Source organism: Lethenteron reissneri, chromosome 6 (assembly GCF_015708825.2).
Source record: "Lethenteron reissneri isolate LAM-NWPU_2019-01 chromosome 6, ASM1570882v1, whole genome shotgun sequence".
NCBI lineage: Eukaryota > Metazoa > Chordata > Hyperoartia > Petromyzontiformes > Petromyzontidae > Lethenteron > Lethenteron reissneri.
This window is the reverse complement of record NC_083784.1, coordinates 4,293,380-4,318,114: the sequence shown is the minus strand read 5'-3', so window position 1 is coordinate 4,318,114 and position 24,735 is coordinate 4,293,380. Positions and strand designations below refer to the sequence as shown.

The window sequence follows — 24,735 nt, the reverse complement described above, 5'->3', positions numbered from 1 at the left end:
GTAGCGGTCTCGCCTTCGCTGGGCAGCCTCAACAGACCGTTGGGGTTTCGATTTAAAGCTTTCGTGACTGCAGGGATTAATATTCTTGGTTCTTTCGGTAAAGTCACGTAGAAGGGAAATAATATAATAATAATACAAATAAAACAATAAAATGCTCACGACGTTTCGATTGCAACACAAGCAATCATCATCAGGTTTAAAGTGGTTTTCATACCTGATGGTGATTGCTTGTGTTGCAATCGAAACGTCGTGAGAATTGTATTGTTTTATTTTTATTATTTTATTATTTCCCTTCTAGGTGACTTTACGGAAAGAACCAAGAAGACCGTTGGGGGTCTGTGCTGTGTAAACTCCTGGCCCACACCACTGACCCCCCCCCCCCCACACCGTCCACAATGCTGACGTATTCGGGTACGCATTTAATGCTGAGCTGACCTAGGGGAGGCCGTGCCGAGCTGCGCAGGTGCACGTTGACGCGTGCTTGTATGCACGTTGAACTTCCATCGCGCCGTACGCAGCCAACTGTGCTGGTCAGAGGTGCGGCACTTGCCCCAGCAGTCTGTTGAGACTATACGGGGGATCTTTACCTTTGCCCAGGGTGCAAGCGATAGAGAGAGAGAGAGCTCTTATTCAATGTTGAGCAAACAACGTCTTGTGGAGACCATACAAACCATTTAGTGGGTGGACGCTGTTGATTAGCTGCCTGGCTTGGAGAAGGGGTTATTGGTGTAAGGCACTACCACTAGAAATGCAATGGTTGCCTATCCGTACGAAGCCTATACTGCCGTACCCGATATCCCTATGATCGTACGAACACGTTGTTTTACGTAATAATTAAACATGTGAGAACCGATGTTCAGTTGCCCAAAGAAATCGTCGAACGCACTGTTCCGGACCGTTCCGGATGAAATGAATCACTGGCGATGGCCGCGGGACGGAGGTGGCCACGCACGTGGCTGCCCACAACCCAGCAGCAGCAGCAGAAGCAGCAGCAGGAGCAGCAGCAGCAGCAGGAGCAGCAGCAGCAGGGGTTGGTGAATCACACACACGCACACACAGACACATGGTGTTGTTGTGAAACTCCCTTCCCGCGGGGAGCGTCGAGAAATTGCCGTCACACCGCCGGCTCGCCACGAGAAGGCGATAGACGCCAAGTGATGCCATCAACTCCATCTGCTTCCATCCGCACGGGGATAGAGCGTTGCCCCCTCGCACGTGCGGGTTTTCTCCGGGTGCTCCGGTTCCCTCATTAATTGTCCGATAGCACCTTGACACATAGAGGACGGCAGAGCTTGGGCAGGATGGGGGGGGGGGCGTGTGAATTTGTCGTCGGCTCCTCGCTGTGGCGAAGGCCGCTGCTGTTGCTGCTGTCTTCCTGGTTCTTCGTCTGTGGTTCCTCCTCCTGGCACCTCTGAGTCGTCGTCCCCCCCCCCCCCTCTCTCTCTGCGATGCCGAGTTGACGTGATAATTATTGGTGTGAACAACTCTCCCACCCCTCCTGCGCCTCCCCCCCACCACCCCACACCCCGGAGGTGATACATATCTGGTGTGGACTTGAGATTGTCAATCCCGCTGCGTTGGTGTCTTCTCCCAGGGCTGCCCGAGCAATCACGGCGCCTGGAGGCTACTCTGGAGCTTAGCCACTTCCACCTGCAAGATCAACACACGCACACACGCACACACGCACACACGCACACACACGCACACGCACACACGCACACACACACACACACGCGCACACACACGCACGCACACACACACGCACACACACGCACACACACACGCACACACACGCACACACGCACACACACACACACGCACACACACGCACACACACGCACAACACGCACACACGCACACACGCACACACACACGCACACACGCACACGCACGCACACACGCACACACGCCCCACACGCACACACACACACACGCGCACACACACGCACGCGCACACACACGCACACACGCACGCACGCACACGCACACACACGCACACACACACGCACGCACACACACACGCACACACGCACACACACACGCACACACGCACACACACACGCACACACGCACACACACACGCACACACACACACACGCACACACACACGCACACACACATACACACGCACACACACGCACACACGCACACGCACACACGCACACACGCACACGCACATACACACGCACACACGCACACACGCACACGCACACACACACGCACACACGCACACACGCACACACACAAAAGCAAAAGGTCACCCGCATGGCCTACACAGGCTGCTGGGGCAAGTGCTGTTAGCGAGCAGCACCTACGAAGACGGTCGGCACGGCACACGAGGAGGTGGGTGGCCAGAACCGCACCCGACCGCCTTTGTTACCCCGGTGCAGATGTTTCCACACCCCCGCAGAAGGCACTCAATCAAGGCTGAGTCGACTTAGTGGCGGCACAGAGCCTGTTCGGATAATCACCACTGCCGTTCGCCGTGGACAGGAATCCATTCTGTTCCATTTTGTATTAATAAAGCGCCCTTTCACCAAGGCGCTTAACAATGCTCGCTGACGACGGTACACAAACAACAAGGATCAGGGATGGGGGATTGGGTCGTGACTCGGGTGGAGGGAGCGAGGAGCAATGGGAGGGCACCGAGGGCGTTGGGCGGTGCGCTGGTTTGGGGGGGTGACGGAATAGGACGGGAATGGGGCCGTAAACCCGAGGGCAGTGCGAATAGAGGGAAGCGACGGGGGGGGGAGAGAGTCGGACGTGGAGAGGGAGCTTATACTCTTCGTTTTGTCGGTAAAGTCACGTAGGTAAAAAAATGAAATTAAAATTATATTTTCTATTTTTTATATTTTTTATTATTTTATTTTTATTAATTTTAATTTCATTTTTCTACCTACGTGACTTTACCTGAAAAAACTAAGAGTATGAAATCCTTGCAGTCACGAAAGCTTCAAATCCAGAGGGAGCTTATTCCAGGTGTAAGGGGGCAAGCAGCGAGAGTGAGCGAGATGAGGCTCAGGGTGGCAGAAGGACAGCGAGAAGATCGGCATCAGTTTGTGAACTCTCACACACACACAACAAAGACAAAGATCCCCCTATAGCCTAACAGACTGTAGGGGCAAGTGCTGTTTTCGAGCACCTTTGAAGGCCGGCACGGCACACGAGGGGGTGGGTGGCCAACACCACGCCCGGCCGCTTTTGTCTTCCCAGCGTCGATGTTTACACATCGCACCAGGTACTAATTTGAGGTTGAGTCGACCTAGGGGAGGCCCAGGACCGGTTCAGATAATCGTAACTGGTGTTGACCGTGAGCGGGAATCGAACTCGGGTCGCCAGGATCGTAGCGCAGCGCGCTAACCGCTACACTACCGTAGCCGTCGCAGACTCGGGCACGTTGAGCAGCACCACTCTGCGTCACGACACAAAGGACTTGGATTGTGTGCTCCAAGACAGTGGCGTCATGGAGCACGAGAGGCAAGAGATGAACAAGTAACCCCCCCCCCCCTTCTAACCCTCACCCCCCCATCAACATGTGTCTCAAGAGAACAACAGAAGTGATTGTGGTCTCCACTGCGAGCGAGAGCCGACGTGATGAGGTGAGAGGTTTCGGAGTTGGAAGGGCGCGCGGGTATAGCAATATGTTGGTGATTGACAGTAGGGGTGGTGGTGGTGGTGGTGATGACAGGATCATTATGTAGCTCGTTAATATTAATGAGTTGTAATTGCTCATTAATACTAATGACCCAATTCCTGAGTTAGGTCAGAGGTGCCAGTGTTATTAATTGTGATCTGCATCAACGTCTTCAGAATCCCCCATGGAATCATCCACCCTGCCTCTTACTCCCCTCCTCCACGCACTCCCTACCTCTCCCCTCTCATCTCACTCTTCTCTCTCACCTCTCCCCTCTCATCTCACTCCACTCCCTTCCTCCACGCACCACACGCGACCGCCGCTCTCCAAAAAGAGGTGTGTGAGTGTGTGAGTGTTGGGGTGTGTGGGTGGGTGTTGGGGTTTGTGGGTGTGTAGGTGTTTGAGTGTGTGGGTGTTGGGGTGTGTGGGTGTCGGGGTGTGTTGGGGTGTGTGGGTGTTGGCGCACGTGGGTCCATGGACAGCGGGAGGGGGGGCCCCGAGGGGGGAGCCCACACCCGCCCCTCACACCCCCCCCCACAACCCCAACGGAGCTCACAGCGATTTGTCGGAACAATTGTCGTAAATTGAAATCTCCCTGGGGGGGTCGGGGCAGGTCGCGGGTTTGGGCGCCGCGACCCAGCGAGCGAGCGGGGGGGTGGGGACGAGCAGAGGCGGTGAGCGGTGGCGGTCCCACTCGGAGCGCTGGGGGCTCATTGCCGTTGGCTCTCTCGCAATGTGGTGGTGGTAGTGGTGGTGGCCTTCACTTAAAGAGGCGTGAGAGCCTATTCCGTGTGGGGTAATGAGTCAATGTTTGCAAAGGGCCCGGAGCGGGATTGGTATTGTGTCATTATCGTCGGCACTCGTAGGAGCAGTGGAAGAAGCAGCGGCAGTAATGTAAGTCGCAGCAGCAGCATCATCAGTATCAGTCATCATCAGTCCACTGCTGGATGAAGGCCCTCTCCAAGCCGTCACCACGATCCTCCGATGGAACGATCCAGCCAGCTCCTGCACGCGCGAGCTGATTTCCTCGCTCCGTCTCTTCTCGGATGCTGACATTGTTCTAACATTGGAATGCGATTGGAACCCTTGGCCCAATGTTGATCCAACGTTGGCATGCGTTTGGAGTAGTTGGGTCAACGTTGGGTCAACGTCGGGGCAACGTTCATCCAACGTTGACCGCTTTGCAGACAAAGGAGCAGGGCCGAGATTTCGACGCGCGGCCGATTTGTCTCAACGTCGGCCACGCTCGACCCGCTGCTGGATGATCGTGACCCATTGCATCGACAGTGCGATTTTAAGTTGTCACTTCATTGTCTGAATCTTGGTGTGGTCTGCGACTGTTGTTGTCCTGCTGCCTTGCCCAAGCTTGCATAAATAAATCTGACTTATATAATGTATTTATTTGTGTATATTTTTTATTTAGTGACTTGCTTTAGCTTCTTCTCTATTTTGCGCTCCTATCGTTTTTTTTGTAATTGTTGTTGGAACTTGCCAAATCCGCCCCTTTGCTGGACATCCGTGAAAAAAAAAATTGGAGCTTTATAAGCTCATCCGATTCCTCCCGATTCCGAACACCTCGCTCCACTATCGCTCGCGGACCGCACGACGTAGCGATCCAGCCGGCCCCCTTGCTGCGCGCATCGCGAGCTCATTACCGTGGCTCCATCTCCTCTGTGGGTCGTCCTCCCAGGACGTCTTCCGTTCCCTGGTTCCCACTCCATTACCACCCTCGAGCGTCGTACCTTTTGGCCGTGACGCGTCCTGGATGATTATGATGTCATGATGATAATGTTATGCTGATTATATCATGATGTTATGATTATTATGATGTCATGATGACGTCATGATGATTATGTCATGATTATGATGTCATGATGATGATGTTATGATGATGATGTTATGCTGATGATGTCATGATGATTATATCATGATGTTATGATTATTATGATGTCATTATGATGTCATGATGAGTATGATGTCATGATGATGTCATGATGATTATGATGTTATGATGATGTCATGATGATAATGTCATGATGATTATGATTTAATGATGATGTCATGATTACCAACCTGCAGTCTGTTCTCCAATCCACGTGTTCCTTGTTTTGCCTCTCAGTGGAATTCCAAGCAACAATCCCCCACCGCCACCTACCCATGCTGCTTTGCGCACGGCTCAGCGTCCGTTCCGTGTTCTTTTAATCGTCGGCCTGCGGTTCGATGCACACCGGCGGGGATGAGTGCCCACACTTTACCCCACCACGCACGATCTGCCTGCCGAGCGACTCGCTGTGGTGAGGGTGTTGGACCCCTTCTACGCTGCTCGGTGGACAACACGAAGGCTGGGGAACGCATCCCCGTGGCACTCATGTTACGAGTCACTCGGTATACGACGTTTCAGCATAGGAATGAAGCGCCAGGAAACGCATCTACTTTGTAAGTGGAGGTAGTCAGATGCAGATCTCTCGCCTACTTCAGCAGTTCTTTCTTGCTGTGGTTGTCCCACCTGACGACGATTGCTTGTGTTGCGATCGAAACGTCGTGATCTATTATCATTTTTTGTACCTACGTGACTTTACCGAAATAACCAAAGAGTATGGATTCCTGCAGTCACGAAAGCTTCAAATCAATAATGTATGAGATTGTTAAGCGGATTTACAGACCCCTATGCCTTCGTCGCAGTGAGAGGTGTGACCACATTATTCCGATTGTAATTACTGGCAAAACGTCGTACTCAGATTGTAAATGTTGTGGATTTGCTCTCCAACACACCGGTGGTGCTGTACTGGCAACGAATTGGCCACGTTCTGTTTACGTGACGAACCTTACTAATTGTCTGTGGCGGGTTTAACGACACATTTATATTTACCCGATCTGCCATTAATCCCTCTGTAACCCGCAGCTCATTATATCCCAAACACTTAGCAGATTGATACCTTAAAATTGTTACTGGTATCGAAGTAAACGTACAGTTTAACACGTAGGCTTTCGCGACCAATATTATTCATAATACGGGTTTTTGGGTTAGATCGCGTTAGTATAAATGTGCCGTAACCCTCCACCATCCAACACGGCCAATCAGTAAGGGATTTGTCGCGTAAATAAAACGCACCAAATACTTACTAGTGTAGTGTATAGTGTAGTGTGTAGTGTATAGTGTAGTGTATAGTGTAGTGTATAGTGTAGTGTATAGTGTAGTGTATATTGTAGTGTATAGTAGTGTAGTGTGTAGTGTAGTGTATAGTGTAGTGTGTAGTGTAGTGTGTAGTGTAGTATATAGTGTAGTGTGTAGTGTAGTGTACTACTTCAGCCCACCGGTGTGTTGAAGAGTAAATCCACAACATTCACAATCTGAGTACGACGTTTCGCTGGTAATTACATGCAGCATCATCGGGCGTGTGTGTGGAGAGAGGGGGTAGTGTGGCGATTAGCTCACAGCGATACGAACCCGACTCGCGCCCGCGCGTCACCAACACCGGTCCTGGGCCTCCCCTAGGTCGACTCAGCCTCAAATGAGTCACGCGGTGCGGTGTGTCCTAAACATCACCACTGGGCAGACGAAAATGCGGTCGGGCATGGCTGCTGGCCACCCACCGAATTGCACTCGCCCCATCAGTCCGTTGACGAGCTACAGAACGAGGTGGTGACTTCGTCTCTCTGGATTCCAGGGCCCATGTGGCCGGCCACCGATGAGCCCGCGATGAGGATGGTGACCCGAGGAGACGCGGGCACGGCTACTCACCCACAGCGAATCCAGGCAGCGGCGTCCCTCCTGCAGCGTCCGCGTCGCTTGGGCCACGTCGAGTCTACGGTGGGGGGGGGGGGGGGGGCAGGGGGGAGACACGCTCAAGGCCTGCGGTGTATAATGCCACTGCTGGATAGAAGGGTCCTCCTACCCCCCCCACCTCCTCCTCCTTCCCCCCCTCCTTCTTTCCCCTCTCCTCCTTCCCCCCCTCGTCCTTCCCCCCCTCCTCCTCCTCCCCCCCTCCTCCTTCTCCCCCCTCCTTTTTCCTCCCCTCCTCCTCCCGCCCTCCTCCTCCCCCCTCTCCTCCTCCCTCCCTCCCTCCATCCTCCTCCTCCCTCCCTCCTCCTTCTCCCCACTCCTCCTCCCCACCTCCTCCCTCCCTTCATCTTCATCCTCCTCCCACCTCCTCCCCTCCTCCTCCTCCCCCTCCTCCTCCTCCTCCCCCTCCTCCTCCCCCTCCTCCTCCCCCTGCCCCTCCTCCTCTCCCTCGAGTGATAATAATATAATAATAATAATGTATGTGTGTTGAACTTCTTTCGCACCGTACATAGCCAACCGTGCTCATCGGAGGTGCGTAATTATACGAGAGTCGTAGGTGTACGTGTTCAGGAGGGCCACGCTGCTGCTGCTGCTGTTGCGTTGTCATTCTAAAGATGTTTTCAGCCCCGTTAATAATGACTCAAGTTTATCACACAAATTGGAGGAAACAGGAGCACGCGGAGAAACCCCGCACGTGCGAGGGGGCAACGCTCTATCCCCGTATGGAAGGGACACAGATATATATATATATCAGTATATATCAGTCCGCACGTTGCTCCAGCGCCTTCTCCTGCCACAGCCAAGGTACGGCCTCCTCGCAGGCGACCACGGCCAGAAGGGAGTTTCACAACAGCATCATCTGTGTGCGTGTAATCCACCAACCCTCGCTGCCGCTATCGCTGAAGCTGCTGCCTGCACAGTCAGGACCATTCCACGGTTAGCGGCTTGGCGGAGGAGGTGCGAGTACCCACGCTTTACCCCGCCGCACGCGCGTGAGCGAGATGCCGCGATCGCAGACTCACTGTGGCGAACCCATCGACAAACAGCGAGCGGAGACAGAGCAAGTCTCGAGGGGGGTACGGCGAATCCGGGCGACCGTCCCGGGCCCCGCGTTTTGGGGGGGCCCGCACCCAGCCCCCCCCCCCCCCCCCCCCATGGATGGCCGTGGGTGAAAATTTTTTTTTCTACATGACTGGCGTCGACGTTTCAACTGCCTCTCCACGAGATGGAATCGTACCGGCGACCTCTGAGCTGGAAGTGCCGTCGCGCTGCTCACCAATTACGGCGCAGCAGGATGCAACTGCCCCCCCCCCCAACTCTCATACCCCACCCCCCCGCCCTATCCCCCCACCCTTATACATAAATCATGAATGGCAAAAAAACAAGGGGAGGCTTTGAAAGCCAGAAGATGGAGAGGCGGCCGCACGCAGAGCGAGATATTTGTGACGCAGAGGGGGACGGTGCGCTAGCGGGGATATTGGTGAGGGGGTGGAGCGCTAGCGGGGATATTGGTGAGAGGACGGGGGGCTGGCGGAGAGCGTGGGCGGCGAATGGCTCGTGACCTTTACTGTTCATGGGACGATCGGAGGCGCTGCAGGAGAGGGGGGGGGGGCTCACCCCCCCCTCCCCCAGCGCCCCGGGCCCCCTCACTGTGCGGCCGCTTTCCCCAATCTCAGTCTCTATGCGAGTCTACGGGTCTCTGTGTGAGTCTACGGGTCTATGTGTAAGTCTACAGGTCTCTGTGCGAGTCTATGGGTCTCTGTGCGAGTCTATGGGTCTCTGTGTGAGTTTCCGGGTCTCTGTGTGAGTCTACGGGTCTATGTGTGAGTCTACGGGTCTATGTGTGAGTCTACAGGTTTCTGTGCGAGTCTATGGGTCTCTGTGCGAGTCTATGGGTCTCTGTGTGAGTTTCCGGGTCTCTGTGTGAGTATACGGGTCTCTGTGTGAGTCTACGGGTCTATGTGTGAGTCTACAGGTCTCTGTGCGAGTCTATGGGTCTCTGTGCGAGTCTATGGGTCTCTGTGTGAGTTTCCGGGTCTCTGTGTGAGTCTACGGGTCTATGTGTGAGTCTATGGGTCTCTGTGTGAGTCTACGGGTCTCTGTGTGAGTCTATGGGTCTCTGTGTGAGTCTACGGGTCTCTGTGTGAGTCTACGGGTCTCTGTGCGAGTCTACGGGTCTCTGCGTGAGTCTACGGATCTCTGTGTGAGTCTACGGGTCTCTGTGTGAGTTTACGGGTCTCTGTGCGAGTCTACGGGTCTCTGTGTGAGTCTACGGGTCTCTGTGTGAGTCTACGGGTCTCTGTGCGAGTCTACGGGTCTCTGTGTGAGTCTACGGGTCTCTGTGCGAGTCTACGGGTCTCTGTGCGAGTCTACGGGTCTCTGTGTGAGTCTATGGGTCTCTGTGTGAGTCTACGGGTCTCTGTGTGAGTTTACGGGTCTCTGTGTGAGTCTACGGGTCTCTGTGTGAGTCTACGGGTCTCTGTGTGAGTCTACGGGTCTCTGTGTGAGTCTACGGGTCTCTGTGTGAGTCTACGGGTCTCTGTGTGAGTCTACGGGTCTCTGTGTGAGTTTACGGGTCTCTGTGTGAGTCTACGGGTCTCTGTGTGAGTCTACGGGTCTTTGTGTGAGTCTACGGGTCTCTGTGTGAGTCTATGGGTCTCTGTGTGAGTCTATGGGTCTCTGTGTTAGTCTACGGGCCTCTGTGTGAGTCTACGGGTCTCTGCGTGAGTCTACGGGTCTCTGCGTGAGTCTACGGGTCTCTGTGTGAGTCTACGGGTCTCTATGTTAGTCTACGGGTCTCTGTGTGAGTCTACGGGTCTCTGTGTGAGTCTACGGGTCTCTATGAAAGTCTATGGGTCTCTGTGCGAGTCTACGTGTCTCTGTGTGAGTCTACAGGTCTCTGTGCGAGTCTACGGGTCTCTGTGTGAGTCTACGGGTCTCTGTGTAAGTCTACCGGTCTCTGTGCGAGTCTACGGGTCTTTGTGTGAGTCTATGGGTATCTGTGTGAGTCTATGGGTCTCTGTGTGAGTCTATGGGTCATTGTGTGAGTATATGGGTCTCTGTGCGAGTCTACGGGTCTCTGTGCACGCCTGCGGGTCTCTGTGTGAGTCTATGGGTCTCTGTGTGAGTCTACGGGTCTCTGTGTGAGTTTACGGGTCTCTGTGTGAGTCTACGGGTCTCTGTGTGAGTCTACGGGTCTCTGTGTGAGTCTACGGGTGTCTGTGTGAGTCTACGGGTCTCTGTGTGAGTCTACGGGTCTCTGTGCGAGTCTACGGGTCTCTGTGTGAGTCTACGGGTCTCTGTGTGAGTCTACGGGTCTCTGTGTGAGTTTACGGGTCTCTGTGTGAGTCTACGGGTCTCTGTGTGAGTCTACGGGTCTTTGTGTGAGTCTACGGGTCTCTGTGTGAGTCTATGGGTCTCTGTGTGAGTCTATGGGTCTCTGTGTTAGTCTACGGGCCTCTGTGTGAGTCTACGGGTCTCTGCGTGAGTCTACGGGTCTCTGCGTGAGTCTACGGGTCTCTGTGTGAGTCTACGGGTCTCTATGTGAGTCTACGGGTCTCTGTGTGAGTCTACGGGTCTCTGTGTGAGTCTACGGGTCTCTATGAAAGTCTATGGGTCTCTGTGCGAGTCTACGTGTCTCTGTGTGAGTCTACAGGTCTCTGTGCGAGCCTACGGGTCTCTATGAAAGTCTATGGGTCTCTGTGCGAGTCTACGGGTCTCTGTGTGAGTCTAGTGGCTCTGTGTGAGTCTACGGGTCTCTGTGTGAGTCTATGGGCTTCTGTGTGAGTCTACGGGTCTCTGTGTGAGTCTACGGGTCTCTGTGTAAGTCTACCGGTCTCTGTGCGAGTCTACGGGTCTTTGTGTGAGTCTATGGGTCTCTGTGTGAGTCTATGGGTCTCTGTGTGAGTCTATGGGTCATTGTGTGAGTATATGGGTCTCTGTGCGAGTCTACGGGTCTCTGTGCACGCCTGCGGGTCTCTGTGTGAGCCTACGGGTCTCTGTGCGAGTCTACGGGTCTCTGTGCGAGTCTATGGGTCTCTGTGTGAGTCTACGGGTCTCTGTGTGAGTCTACGGGTCTCTGTGTGAGTCTCTTGGGGTCTCTGTGTGAGTCTACGGGTCTCTGTGTGAGTCTACGGGTCTCAGTGTGAGTCTACGGGTCTCTATGCGAGCCTACAAGTCTCTGTGCGAGTATACGGGTCGCTGTGTGAGTCTACGGGTCTATGTGTGAGTCTATGGGCTTATGTGCGAGTCTACAGGTTTCTGTGTGAGTCTACGGGTCTCTGTGCGAGTCTACGGGTCTCTGTTTAAGTTCTACGGGTCTTTGTGTGAGTCTATGGGTCTTTGTGTGAGTCTACGGGTCTCTGTGTGAGTCTACGGGTCTCTGTTTGAGTCTACGGGTCTCTGTGCGAGTCTACGGGTCTCTGTGCGAGTCTACGGGTCTCTGTGCGAGTCTACGGGTCTCTGTGCGAGTCTACGGGTCTCTGTGTGAGTCTACGGGTCTCTGTGCGAGTCTACGGGTCTCTGTGCGAGTCTACGGGTCTCTGTGCGAGTCTACGGGACTCTGTGTGAGTCTACGGGTCTCTGTGTGAGTCTACGGGTCTCTGTGCGAGTCTACGGGTCTCTGTGTGAGTTTCCGGGTCTCTGTGTGAGTATACGGGTCTCTGTGTGAGTCTACGGGTCTATGTGTGAGTCTACAGGTCTCTGTGCGAGTCTATGGGTCTCTGTGCGAGTCTATGGGTCTCTGTGTGAGTTTCCGGGTCTCTGTGTGAGTCTACGGGTCTATGTGTGAGTCTATGGGTCTCTGTGTGAGTCTACGGGTCTCTGTGTGAGTCTATGGGTCTCTGTGTGAGTCTACGGGTCTCTGTGTGAGTCTACGGGTCTCTGTGCGAGTCTACGGGTCCTCTGCGTGAGTCTACGGATCTCTGTGTGAGTCTACGGGTCTCTGTGTGAGTTTACGGGTCTCTGTGCGAGTCTACGGGTCTCTGTGTGAGTCTACGGGTCTCTGTGTGAGTCTACGGGTCTCTGTGCGAGTCTACGGGTCTCTGTGTGAGTCTACGGGTCTCTGTGCGAGTCTACGGGTCTCTGTGCGAGTCTACGGGTCTCTGTGTGAGTCTATGGGTCTCTGTGTGAGTCTACGGGTCTCTGTGTGAGTTTACGGGTCTCTGTGTGAGTCTACGGGTCTCTGTGTGAGTCTACGGGTCTCTGTGTGAGTCTACGGGTCTCTGTGTGAGTCTACGGGTCTCTGTGTGAGTCTACGGGACTCTGTCTGTCAACGCACCACGGGGGACTGCGACGAGCGAGGAGTCGCACGTTTTGATGTTCAGAGTTGGCAGTGGGGGGTGGAGGTGGTTTTCAGATGATGACCCCTTCGCTCGGTGACCTTTCCAAACGGCGTGTCCTCGTCAACGTTCAGACCTCTGAGTCACCCAGCTACGCGGGGGGCCAGGGGGGGGCCTCTCTGTAGTTTTGGAGGGGGTGGGGGAGCGCCTTCCATCCCTTCCCTTCACAGGGAGTCATCGTTGAACACGCTGGTAGCGGTAGTAGATGCGCTTCCTGAAAAGTGCCGCGCTATGCGCAAAAACGGTTGCCCCTGATAATAATGTAACGATCAAGTTTGGCGAGATACGATGTACGACTGCTACTACTAGGTGCACGCGCCCAGAGAGACGGCAGGACAAATCACCGAGGGTGCATCGCCGCGTAACTGTGTCACTGTACCGCTCAGCCATGCAGCTCAAGAAAGTAGTTCATTGTCGACCGCTCAGAAATCACGTTCTAACGGAATACGTTCCGCGTTATAACGGCGCGTGCATTCCTCGTTATAGCAGTGTGTGCTCCTCGTTATAACGGCGCGTGCATTCCGCGTTGTGCGAAAAGTGTTCCCCCATGGAAGAGAGTGGTGTTCGAGCGAGAACGGCGTTACAAGCCTGAACACCGGCCGTGCGTTCGGCGAGGATTCGCCGTTATTGTTTTTCCACCACCACCACCACCGACAGCCGATGATGGCAAACGCTCGGCCGTTATTCACCCTGGCTAACTCTAATGAACGTGGCAACCTGTTCGTTATACCCGGGGGCTCCACCGCCACGCGAAGGGGAGTGGAGTCAAGTATGTGACGCACGGAGAGTGGACCAGGAGAGCGAAGAGAAGGTTAGCGCACCACGCGGGAGGCGGGATGGGTCAATCTGGGCCCCACATCGCACGATATTCACGAGCAAGTTTTGCTGGCTGACTGGAGGGAGACCGGGACCAAATGACGTTTACACGGCAAGCTGCTGGTCAATAACAAAAATGACCACAAAAAAAAACATTCAATGTATATTCTCAACAACCCACCCACTCCCTCCCCCAATCGCCCACACCCTGCCCCCCACCCCCCCTCTTGGACCCACCCCGTCCACACCTTCTCTGTCTGCCGTGCGCCTCCAACTGCGTGCGGAGCTCCTCCAGCTCCCTCCGCACGGCGAGCGGCGCCGTGGGGGTCCCGTGGGGGGCCGTCGGGGTCCCGTGGGGGGCCGTCGGTGTCCCGGCTGGGCACGGGGGCTTTGATGGGCGCGGGGGTTTGGGTTTCACGGGGGGTTGGACTCCGGGTTTATTCGGGGCAGGCGACGGCTTTGGCGGCCTCTCCGATCCGACTTCGTCTGTGGAATCACAAAGACAAAGATCCCCCACCCCCAGAATAGCCTTTGTCAGCCTGTTGGGGCAAGTGTGCGTGCGTTGTTGCGTTGCATCGACGAGCCAGCAGAACCTCTGTCGGTCAACCCATGGCACCCGCTGGGGTCTGTCCCGTGACCTCCTGCCAGCGAGCGTTGGATACTTTTCGCGTGTGCGCCGTGGTGACGTTCGTGTTGTTGTTGTTTGTTGAACTTCTTTCGCACCGCACGTAGCCAACCGTGCTAATCGGAGGTGCGGGGAAGGACAACAAGACTAAACACACAATAACCTGCTGTAGCAGCAGCAGCACCGATGAAGGCCGGTACGTCGGTGGGGTGGCCAGCACCACGCCCGGCCGCCTTTGTCTCCCCAGTGCTGATGCTTACACACCGCACCAGGTACTCATTGATGGGAGTGTCGCGAGACACAAAGCCGGCTTGGTGCCATGGGCTGACTGGCTGGCGATGAACCCACAAGCTGAGTCTCGACAACTTTCCGTGACCCCCCCCTCCTCCTCCTCCTCGATGCGTGATGTCACCCGACCCGTGGCTCTGCCAAGCGCCGTCGTTATCGGCTGAAGCGATCTCGCGCCTCGAGTCGTCCCCTAACCCTCCCTCCAACGCCTCCTTCAATCTCCCTCCCACTCTTTCTCTCTTCTCTCTCCACCCGTGTCTCCCTCCCTCTGAATCCCTGTCTCCCACCCCTACAGATATCTCTCCCTGTCTTCATCAATTCGTTTAATGCCTCCCTCCATCAGTTCCATCTTCTCTCCCCCCCCTGCCTACCCTCGCTTGAGCTCACCCCTCGCATCAATCTTCCAGGAATTAAGTTCTCGCCGACACGTGTTCTCGACCAGGATGGACGCGGCTAAAATGAATCCCTGGTTCGCACCCCCCTCCATCCTCTTCTTCATCCCTCCATCTCCCCTCACCCCCACCCTCACCCCCACCCTCACCTCACCCCCACCCTCACCACCGTCACCCCTCCCCCACCTCACGCCCACCCTCACCCCCACCGCCACCCTCACCCCCACCCTCACCCCCACCCTCACCCCCACCCTCACCCCCACCCTTACCCTCACCCCACCCTCACCCCACCCTCACCCCCACTCTCACCTCTACCCTCACCCCCACCCTCACCCCACCCTCACCCCACCCTCACCCCCACTCTCACCCCACCCTCACCCCACCCCCACCCTCATCTCGTGAAGGAGAAGCGAAGCTGCCCGGGCAGGTTTACTGCCGCAAGGCTCCGTTCCCTCAGCATCTCAAGCCCACACCGCCTCACTCGCCATCCCTCCCATCATCCCTCTCATCATCCCTCTCATCATCCCCCTCGTCATCCCTCTCATCACCCTCCTCATCATCCCTCTCATCATCCCTCTCATCATCCCTCTCATCATCCCTCTCATCATCCCCCTCATCATCCTCCTCATCACCCCCCCCATCATCCCTCTCATCACCCCCCTCATCATCCCCCTCATCATCCTCCTCATCACCCCCCCCCCCATCATCCCTCTCATCACCCTCCTCATCAGCCCCCTCATCATCCCCCTCATCATCCCCCTCATCACCCCCCTCGTCACCCCCCCCCCCCCATCATCCCTCTCATCATCCTCCTCATCACCCCCCTCGTCACCCCCCCCCCCCCCCCATCATCCCTCTCATCACCCTCCTCATCACCCCCCTCATCACCCCCCCCATCACCCCCCTCATCATCCCCCTCATCACCCCCCTCGTCACCCCCCCCCCATCATCCCTCTCATCACCCCCCTCGTCACCCCCCCCCCCCATCACCCCCCTCATCATCCCCCTCATCACCCCCCTCGTCACCCCCCCCCCCATCATCCCTCTCATCACCCCCCTCGTCACCCCCCCCCCATCATCCCTCTCATCACCCTCCTCATCACCCCCCTCGTCATCCCTCTCATCACCCCCCCCATCATCCCTCTCATCACCCTCCTCATCATCCCCCTCATCACCCCCCTCGTCACCCCCCCCCCCATCATCCCCCTCATCACCCCCCTCATCATCCCCCTCATCACCCCCCTCCCCCATCATCCCCCTCATCACCCTCCTCATCATCCCCCTCATCACCCCCCCCCCCCCCCCCATCATCCCTCTCATCACCCCCCTCATCATCCCCCTCATCATCCTCCTCATCACCCCCCCCCCATCATCCCTCTCATCACCCTCCTCATCAGCCCCCTCATCATCCCTCTCATCATCCTCCTCATCACCCCCCTCGTCACCCCCCCCCCCCCATCATCCCTCTCATCACCCTCCTCATCACCCCCCTCATCACCCCCCCCCCATCACCCCCCTCATCATCCCCCTCATCACCCCCCTCGTCACCCCCCCCCCCCATCATCCCTCTCATCACCCCCCTCATCACCCCCCTCGTCACCCCCCCCCCCCATCATCCCTCTCATCATCCCCCTCATCACCCCCCTCGTCACCCCCCCCCCCATCATCCCTCTCATCACCCCCCTCGTCACCCCCCCCCCATCATCCCTCTCATCACCCCCCTCATCACCCCCCTCGTCACCCCCCCCCCCCATCATCCCTCTCATCACCCTCCTCATCACCCCCCTCGTCATCCCTCTCATCACCCCCCCCCATCATCCCTCTCATCACCCCCCTCATCACCCCCCCCCCATCGTCCCTCTCATCATCCTCCTCATCACCCCCCCCCATCATCCCTCTCATCACCCCCCTCATCACCCCCCTCGTCACCCCCCCCCCCCCCATCATCCCTCTCATCACCCTCCTCATCATCCCCCTCATCATCCCCCTCATCACCCCCCTCGTCACCCCCCCCCCCCATCATCCCCCTCATCACCCCCCTCATCATCCCCCTCATCATCCCCCTCATCATCCCCCTCATCACCCCCCTCGTCACCCCCCCCCCCCATCATCCCTCTCATCACCCCCCTCATCATCCCCCTCATCACCCCCCTCGTCACCCCCCCCCCCATCATCCCTCTCATCACCCCCCTCGTCACCCCCCCCCCCCCATCATCCCTCTCATCACCCCCCTCATCATCCCCCTCATCACCCCCCTCGTCACCCCCCCCCCATCATCCCCCTCATCACCCCCCTCGTCACCCCCCCCCCCCATCATCCCTCTCATCAACTCCCTCCCCCACGCCACACTCCACCCACCATCTCACTCCTTCCACACTCCGACCAACCTCCCTGTCCGCAGGCACAATTCACTCAAGGGCCGTGATGACTCACACAAAGACAAAGATCCCCCGTGTAGCCGAACCAGACTGTTGGGGCAAGTGCTGTCAGCGAGCACCTATCAAACGCGCGGCACGGCACACGAGGGGGTGGGTGGCCAGCACCACGCCCGGCCGCCTTTGTCTCTTCCCCAGTGACGATGTTTACACACCGCACCAGGTACTGATTTGAGGCTGAGTCGACCTAGGGGAGGCCCAGGAATGGTTCAGATAATCATCACTGGTGTTGGCCGTGAGCGGGAATCAAACTCGGGTTGCCGGGTTTGTAGCACAGCGCGCTAACCGCTGCGCCACCGCTCCCTGTGCGTGATGACTCGCACAATAACATTAACACGCGCACACCCACAACGCACACGCGCACATAACGTGCACACAACGTGCATACAACGTTACATAAACGTACACCCACACACGCACATACAGACTCTACACATACATACACACGGCGGTACTTTCACAGTTAAACAAAGACAAAGATCCCCCGTGTAGCCTTTAGCAGGCTGTTGGGGCAAGTGCTGTTAGCGAGCACCTATGAAGGCCCGCACGGCACACGAGGGGGTGGGTGGCCAACACCACGCCCGGCCGCCTTTGTCTCCCCAGTGGCGATGTTTACACATCGCATCAGGTAGCCATTTGAGGCTGAGTCGACCTAGGCGATGCCCAGTACCTGTTCAGATAATCGTGAGCGGGAATCGAACTTGGGGGTCACCAAGTTAGCGTGGTGCGCTAACCGCTACACCACCGCTCCCCACATACATGCGCGCACACATATACACAGACATACACATACATACATACACATCCACACACACGTACACACACACACATATACACACAGACACATACACACACAGACACACATACACACAGGCATACACACACAAACATACACACAGACACACAACAACAACAACAACAACCGCCATTCGCCACTAAGTGGCGGTGACGTCACCACGATGCTTGTGCCAGGCCAAGTGCACCTTGAGGCCACGTGAAGTGTCGAAAGCCCGCTGGCAGGAGGTCACGGGGCAGACCCAGGTGCCACTGGTCGACTGACCGAGATGACCGAGATGACTGGCTGATGCACCACCTGTGCCCCCTACTGTGCCAACTTGCTGTGCTTTAGCCACCCGGCGCTCCGCTCGTTATTGTGAGCGTCGCTCCTCCGCCCTCCGTTGTTGTTGGAGGGCGACTGCCTCCAACTGCCCAGTAGCGTCCTTCACGAGCCTCCTCCACTGAGGCCGATCTTGACACCGCTGGTACCAGTCATCGGCAAGTCCACTCAGCTCCACGTCCTCCTGTACCACATCACTCCATCTCTTCTCCAGCCCGTGCCGCGCCCGTCTAGCCCCCTCGATCCGGCCGAACAAAAGCTGTTTAGGCATGCGGTGGCTGGGCATGCGGGCTACATGACCCAGCCAACGCAGCCTTGCCTGCCGGAGGAGCTCACTGATGGGACTTTGCCCAGATCTTTCAAGGATTTGTGAGCTCCTCACACAATCCAGCCTGGTTAAACCCAGGATGGATCGTAGGCAGGCCAGCCTAAATGTTTCCAACCGGCGAAGATGCTCCACCAGGGGGGTCCACGTCTCGCAAGCGTAGAGAAGGGAGGGAATGACCGTGGCCGAGAAGACCTGAAGCTTCGTGCGGAGCGACAGACCAGGTAGCTTCCACACAGCGTTACGCAACCGATGAAAAGATATTGCCGCTCGACTGATTCGGAGTGAGACCTCTGCTGATAGACTGGAGCCGGTCATAAGCATACTGCCCAGGTATGGGAAACTCTCCACTCTCTCCACAACTGCCCCATCACCAATTGGGAGTTGTGGGGGTGGAGTGTCCGATGGTACAAAATACCCAGGCAGGTGCTTGGTTTTGGTGGGGCTGATGGTAAGGCCCCACCTCTTAGTGGCACGCTCCAGTCTCAGCAGCAGCGCCTCCAACTCCTCTTCTGAATGAGCAGCTATTACCAAATCATCGGCATACATAACGTGGTTGACCAATAGGGAGCCATCCCTTGATCGCACCCGGGCGTCGATCAGCCTCCCATTATATCTGTACCAAACGGAAATTCCCCCGGTACAGCTATTGAAGGCTTCACGAACTACGCGGTCAAAATAGATGTTAAATAATGTGGGAGCCAGAGGACATCCCTGTCGCACCCCAAGGTGTACAGGGAAAGGCTCCGACTCCCGGCCACGTAGTTTTACCCGGGCCCGCTCACCATCATGAAGGTCCTTAATGATCGTGAGCAGAGGGTCAGGGACTCCGAAAGCACGAAGAACAACCCAGAGTCCAGTCCTACTGATGGTATCATAGGCCTTGACCAGGTCAATAAAGCAGAGATGTAGGTCTTTTTGGAATTCCCTACACCTCTGCTGTAGCAGACGGACAGAAAATATGGCATCTGTGCAGGACCGCCCTTTCCTGAAACCGCATTGGGGCTCCGCAAGCCCCTCCTCAGCGTGCCTAGCAAGGCGATGTTGAATAATCCTTGCCAGGACCTTACCCGGCACACTGAGGAGTGAGATGCCCCTGTAGTTGTTACAGTCTGTGCGGTCCCCCTTCTTAAAGAGGGGGACCACCAGGGCATCCTTCCAGTCCTGCGGAACCCGTCCAGTGGTCCAGACTGTTGTTATGATGTCATATAGGGCAGTCTGTGCACAAACGCCACCCTCCCTCAGCATTTCGCTTGGGAGATCATCTCTGCCCGGTGCCTTCCCTGGTCTCAGACTCCGGATCGCCCTCAGTACTTCCTCAACAGCTGGAACCTCAGCCAGCCACTCACAGGGGGTGACCTCTTCCAATATTTGAGGCACCGCAGCCTCAGCAGGGTTATCCCCACTTTGTGCCATGATGTTTTCCTGGCTGAGAGAATTTCCCTCCCCCAGGACCTCACAGAAATGCTCAGAAAATCTGCAAACCTGTTCCTGGGGGTCGGAGATTGGATCACCGTTTTTTCCTCTAATGATGGTAATAGGTGTGGCGCTGCAGGTTACTTTTTTGATGGAGTTAAATAGTGATTTGTGATCACGGGCCACTGAGGCAGACTCCATCTCCTCAGCAACCCGCGACCACCACCCATCCTTACAACGCCTTACGGCTCTCCGAACTTCCGAGCGAAGGCTGCGGTAAACCTCCTCATTCTCTGACGTGGGATGCTGTAGGCGATGAGAGTGGGCCTGTCGCTTTTTCTCAATTAACCTGAACACCTCCTCTGTCAGCCAGGGTTTCTGGGGAGGTCTGGACCGCGTACCCAAAGCAGCCATTGCAGCTGCATGAGTCACAGTCTTAAACCTCGCCCATTTACCCTCGACATCAGGTGGAGTGGGGGACGATGCCAACCCCAGCTGCAAGCGATGATGAAATTCTCGCTTGCAACTTTCATCAGCTAACTGAGACCAGGCCACTTTTGGTTGGAATGGGATCCTGGGTGTACACCCACCACCGGAGTGGAAGAAAGGCAGGCGCATCTTACAGATGACTAGTCGATGGTCAGAGGACAGATCAGCTCCACGGTAGGTCCTGGTGTCAAGGACATGGGTTCGCATCCGCTGGTCCGTCACTATGTAGTCCAGCAGATGTTCTTGCTTGGACCAGGCATGTATCCATGATGTTGTGTGGATGCGCCGATGCCGGAAGAGCGTGTTGGTAATTACAAGCCCATGGGCTGCACAAAAATCTAGCAGCCTCCTACCGTTATTATTGAGCTGATCTGGCCCATGCCTTCCAATCACTCCAGACCAGGTGTCAGCATCATGACCAACTCGGGCATTGAAGTCACCCAACAAGATGACTCTGTCCCGAGTGGCCACTTTAGCCAGCACCTGTGACAGGAGGTCATAGAAAGCGTCTGACTCATCGGCTTTGCTTGCATCCCTCCACGGATGTTCGTCTTCGGTGGGGGCATAAGTAACCACGACCACCACTCCTCGCCTCTGGTTGATGGGAAGGCGAGCCCAAAGTATCCTGGGGCTTACAGCTTCCCACACCTCACCGCCACGCTCCCACGCCCCCTTCATTCTTTTGTTCAGAAGAAGAGCCACACCCTGTTGTTTGGCAGTCTCCTGCCCCGAGTAGAGGACTGTCCACCCCTCATGGTGGCAGGAGCCAGAACCGGTCCACCGGACCTCCTGAATGCCACAGAGATCCAGGCGGTACCGGTCCAGCTCCCGACAGAGGAGTGGCAGCCTCTCCTCCGCAGTGAGCGTTCGAACATTCCACGTGGCCATCCGCAATGGTTTTTTGTTGTTTCTGGAGGAGCCCCGAGGGTGAAAATTCAATCTCCTGGCTCCGCCAAATGGGGTTTGGCCAGGAGACGTCATAAAAGCCTGACCCCCCGGGGCCTCCGGCACAAGCTTATTTGTTACAGGTTTATGTTTAATTCGTGGTTTAGTGGTAATGAATTGAAGGTGGAGGGGTTACCAGCCCCTCACACCCGTCCAGAGCCCCCGTTTAGCCACTGTGGTGGTCACAGACGCCATGAGGGGAGAGGCCTATCAGAGGCCTATCAGACACAGACACACATACACACACACAAACACACACACAGACACAGACACACACATACATACACACATACACACACATACACACACACAAACACATATACACACAGACACATACACACAGACACATACACACACAAACATACACACAGACACACATACACACACATACACACATACATACACACACAGACACACACATACACACACACATACATACACACATACACATACACACAAACACACACACAGACACACGCAAGGCACGCGACTGAGTTCACACACTCGTTCGGTCACGAGATATACAGTCGCCACGTGTTTTTTTTTACGATACAGGAACTGTGTGGCGAGCGAGGTTTAACGTCTCCAGATTATAGACATAATGAACACATACAGAGACAAAGACCCCCCGTATAGCCTTGACCAGACCTTCGGGGCAAGTGCTGTTAGCGAGCAACACCTAGGAGGGTCAGTACGAGGTGGGTGGCCAGAACCGCTCCCCGACCGCCTTTGTTTCCCCGGTGCCGATGTTTCCACATCCCCGCAGAAGGCACTCAATCAAGGCTGAGTCGACTTAGTGGTGGCACGGAACCTGTATCGGACAACCACCGCTCCCGTCCGCCGTGGTCAGGAATCGAACTCACACACAACACAAACACTCCATTGGTACCTCATTTGCCAGTAAAAAATATGATAATTGTTTTTTTACCATTTTTCTGGCAACCCATGTGAGACTAGGCTCTAAGGAAAGCTGTCTCGGTGTGGACCAATGAACTTCAAGGACAGTGCATACATTATCAGAGTTATGTTTTTTTTGCATTATGACTGCAGGTATTGTGGTCTATGCAAACATGACTCCTCGTTAAAAAGGTGTCAGTTTTGTTGCCAGATAAAAGGGTAAAAAAACAATTATAACACAAACACAACCAAGGGGTTCATGGAGAACCCATCGCTCTTCGTTACAATCCACAAACATCAACCGCCAGGGTGCAGGAGTCCAACTCTTACCTTCGGAGGTGCGGTTCTGTGTGTTGTTGGCGAGGTACAGCCTCATCGCCGCCACTCAGAGGCTGGGCTCACCTGTAACCGAGCCGCTCTTTCTCTCTCTCTCTGCCTCTGCCGCACAGCCGAGGAATGCAATGCGCAGCCTCCAGCAGCATAGGTCACGCACACGCTCACTAAATCTCTCTCTCACACACACACGGACAGTCTGCCTGCCTGCCTGTCTGTGTAGCTGCCTGTTAGTCTGCCTGTCTACGTGTCTGCCCGACAGTCTATCTGTCAGAAGTCAAGCTGGCCGTGTTGTTAGTCTGACTGTCAACTTGACTATTTGTCCGCCTGTCAAATGACAGTCCTGACACCTGGCTGGCCTGTTAAGCCGTCTACTCGTGTGCCTGTCTTATCTGTCAAATGTCGGTGTGACTGGCTGCCTGTAAGTCTACCTGCCTGTCTGCCTGCCTATCAAGCAGTCCGTCTGTCTGGCTTCTCGACTTGTCTGCCTGTGGCTACCTGCGCGTGCGTTTGTGGAGTTGCACGGAGCGTGAGGCTGTGCGGAGTACGGGGCGAGAGTCAAGTGGGAGGAATGAGACACACATCAGCCTCGTTTCCGTGGGCGGGGTGAGAGAGTGCGGTTGAGGCCTAGGGAGAGTGGGTGGGTGAGTATGTGAGAAAGTGGGTGAGTGTGTGAGAGAGTGTGGGTGAGTGTGTGAGAGAGTGTGGTGAGACTGTGAGAGTGTGGTGAGAGTGTGGGTGTGTGGGTGAGAGTGTGAGAGAGTGTGGTGAGAGTGTGAGAGAGTGTGGTGAGTGTGTGAGAGAGTGTGGTGAGAGTGTGGGAGTGAGTAAGAGAGTATGAGTGAGTGTGTGGGTGTGTGGGTGAGTGTGTGAGAGAGTGCGGTTGAGGCCTAGGGGGAGTGGGTGGGTGAGTGTGTGAGAGAGTGTGGGTGAGTGTGTGAGAGAGTGTGGTTGAGACCTGGGGAGAGTGGGTTAGTGTGACTGTGAGAGAGTGCGGTTGAGGCCTAGGGAGAGTGGGTGGGTGAGTGTGTGAGAGAGTGTGGGTGAGTGTGTGAGAGAGTGTGGTGAGACTGTGAGAGAGTGGGTGAGAGTGTGAGAGAGTGTGGTGAGTGTGTGAGAGAGTGTGGTGAGAGTGTAGGAGTGAGTTAGAGAGTATGAGTGAGTGTGTGGGTGTGTGGGTGAGTGTGTGAGAGAGTGCGGTTGAGGCCTAGGGAGAGTGGGTGGGTGAGTGTGTGAGAGAGTGTGGGTGAGTGTGTGAGAGAGTGTGGTGAGACTGTGAGAGTGTGGGTGAGAGTGTGAGAGTGAGTAAGAGAGTATGGGTGAGTGTGTGGGTGAGTGTATGAGAGAGTGTGAGAGTGTGTGAGAGAGTGTGAGAGTGAGTGAGAGTGTGGGTGAGTGTGTGGGTGAGTGTGTGAGAGAGTGTGGTTGAGACCTGGGGAGAGCGGGTGAGTGTGTGAGAGAGTGTGGGTGAGTGTGTGAGAGTGTGTGGTGAGAGTGTGGGTGTGTGGGGGAGTGTGAGAGAGTGGGTGAGTGTGTGAGAGAGTGCGGTTGAGGCCTAGGGAGAGTGGGTGGGTGAGTGTGTGAGAGAGTGTGGTGAGTGTGTGAGAGAGTGTGGTTGAGACCTGGGGAGAGCGGGTGAGTGTGTGAGAGAGTGTGGTGAGACTGTGAGAGTGTGGTGAGAGTGTAGGTGTGTGGGTAAGTGTGGGAGAGTGGGTGAGTGTGTGAGAGAGTGTGGGTGAGACCTGGGGAGATTGGGTGAGTGTGTAGGTGAGTGTGTAAGAGTGTGTGGTTGAGGCCTAGGGAGAGTGGGTGGGTGAGTATGTGTGAGAGTGTGGTGAGACTGTGAGAGTGTGGTGAGAGTGTGGGTGTGTGGGTGAGTGTGTGAGAGAGTGTGGATGAG

General features: G+C 55.7%; 1 protein-coding gene across 1 annotated transcript; it reads right to left on the bottom strand.

Annotated features, from left to right (window-relative positions):
- Window positions 1-243: 243 nt before the first annotated feature.
- Window positions 244-23,983, bottom strand: LOC133354007 (uncharacterized). The gene is made up of 4 exons (XM_061570571.1): window positions 22,833-23,983; window positions 13,822-14,059; window positions 7,377-7,440; window positions 244-1,650 (listed from the first exon to the last, which is right to left on the bottom strand). Exons 1-4 carry the CDS (start codon window positions 22,876-22,878, stop codon window positions 1,609-1,611), a joined length of 390 nt encoding a protein of 129 aa, XP_061426555.1. The 5' UTR covers window positions 22,879-23,983; the 3' UTR covers window positions 244-1,608.
- Between the last annotated feature and the right edge of the window lie 752 nt (window positions 23,984-24,735).

What these genes read in the sequence shown, in the direction of transcription:
- LOC133354007 (XM_061570571.1), bottom strand. Translation starts at nt 22,878, where the DNA reads ATGAGGCTGTACCTCGCCAACAACACACAGAACCGCACCTCCGAAG. An exon ending in GCGCACGGCAGACAGAGAAG is followed by an intron (nt 7,441 to 13,821) that starts GTGTGGACGGGG and finishes CCCCCACCGTAG; the next exon opens with ACTCGACGTGGCCCAAGCGA. An exon ending in GCTGCCTGGATTCGCTGTGG is followed by an intron (nt 1,651 to 7,376) that starts GTGAGTAGCCGT and finishes TTGATCTTGCAG; the next exon opens with GTGGAAGTGGCTAAGCTCCA.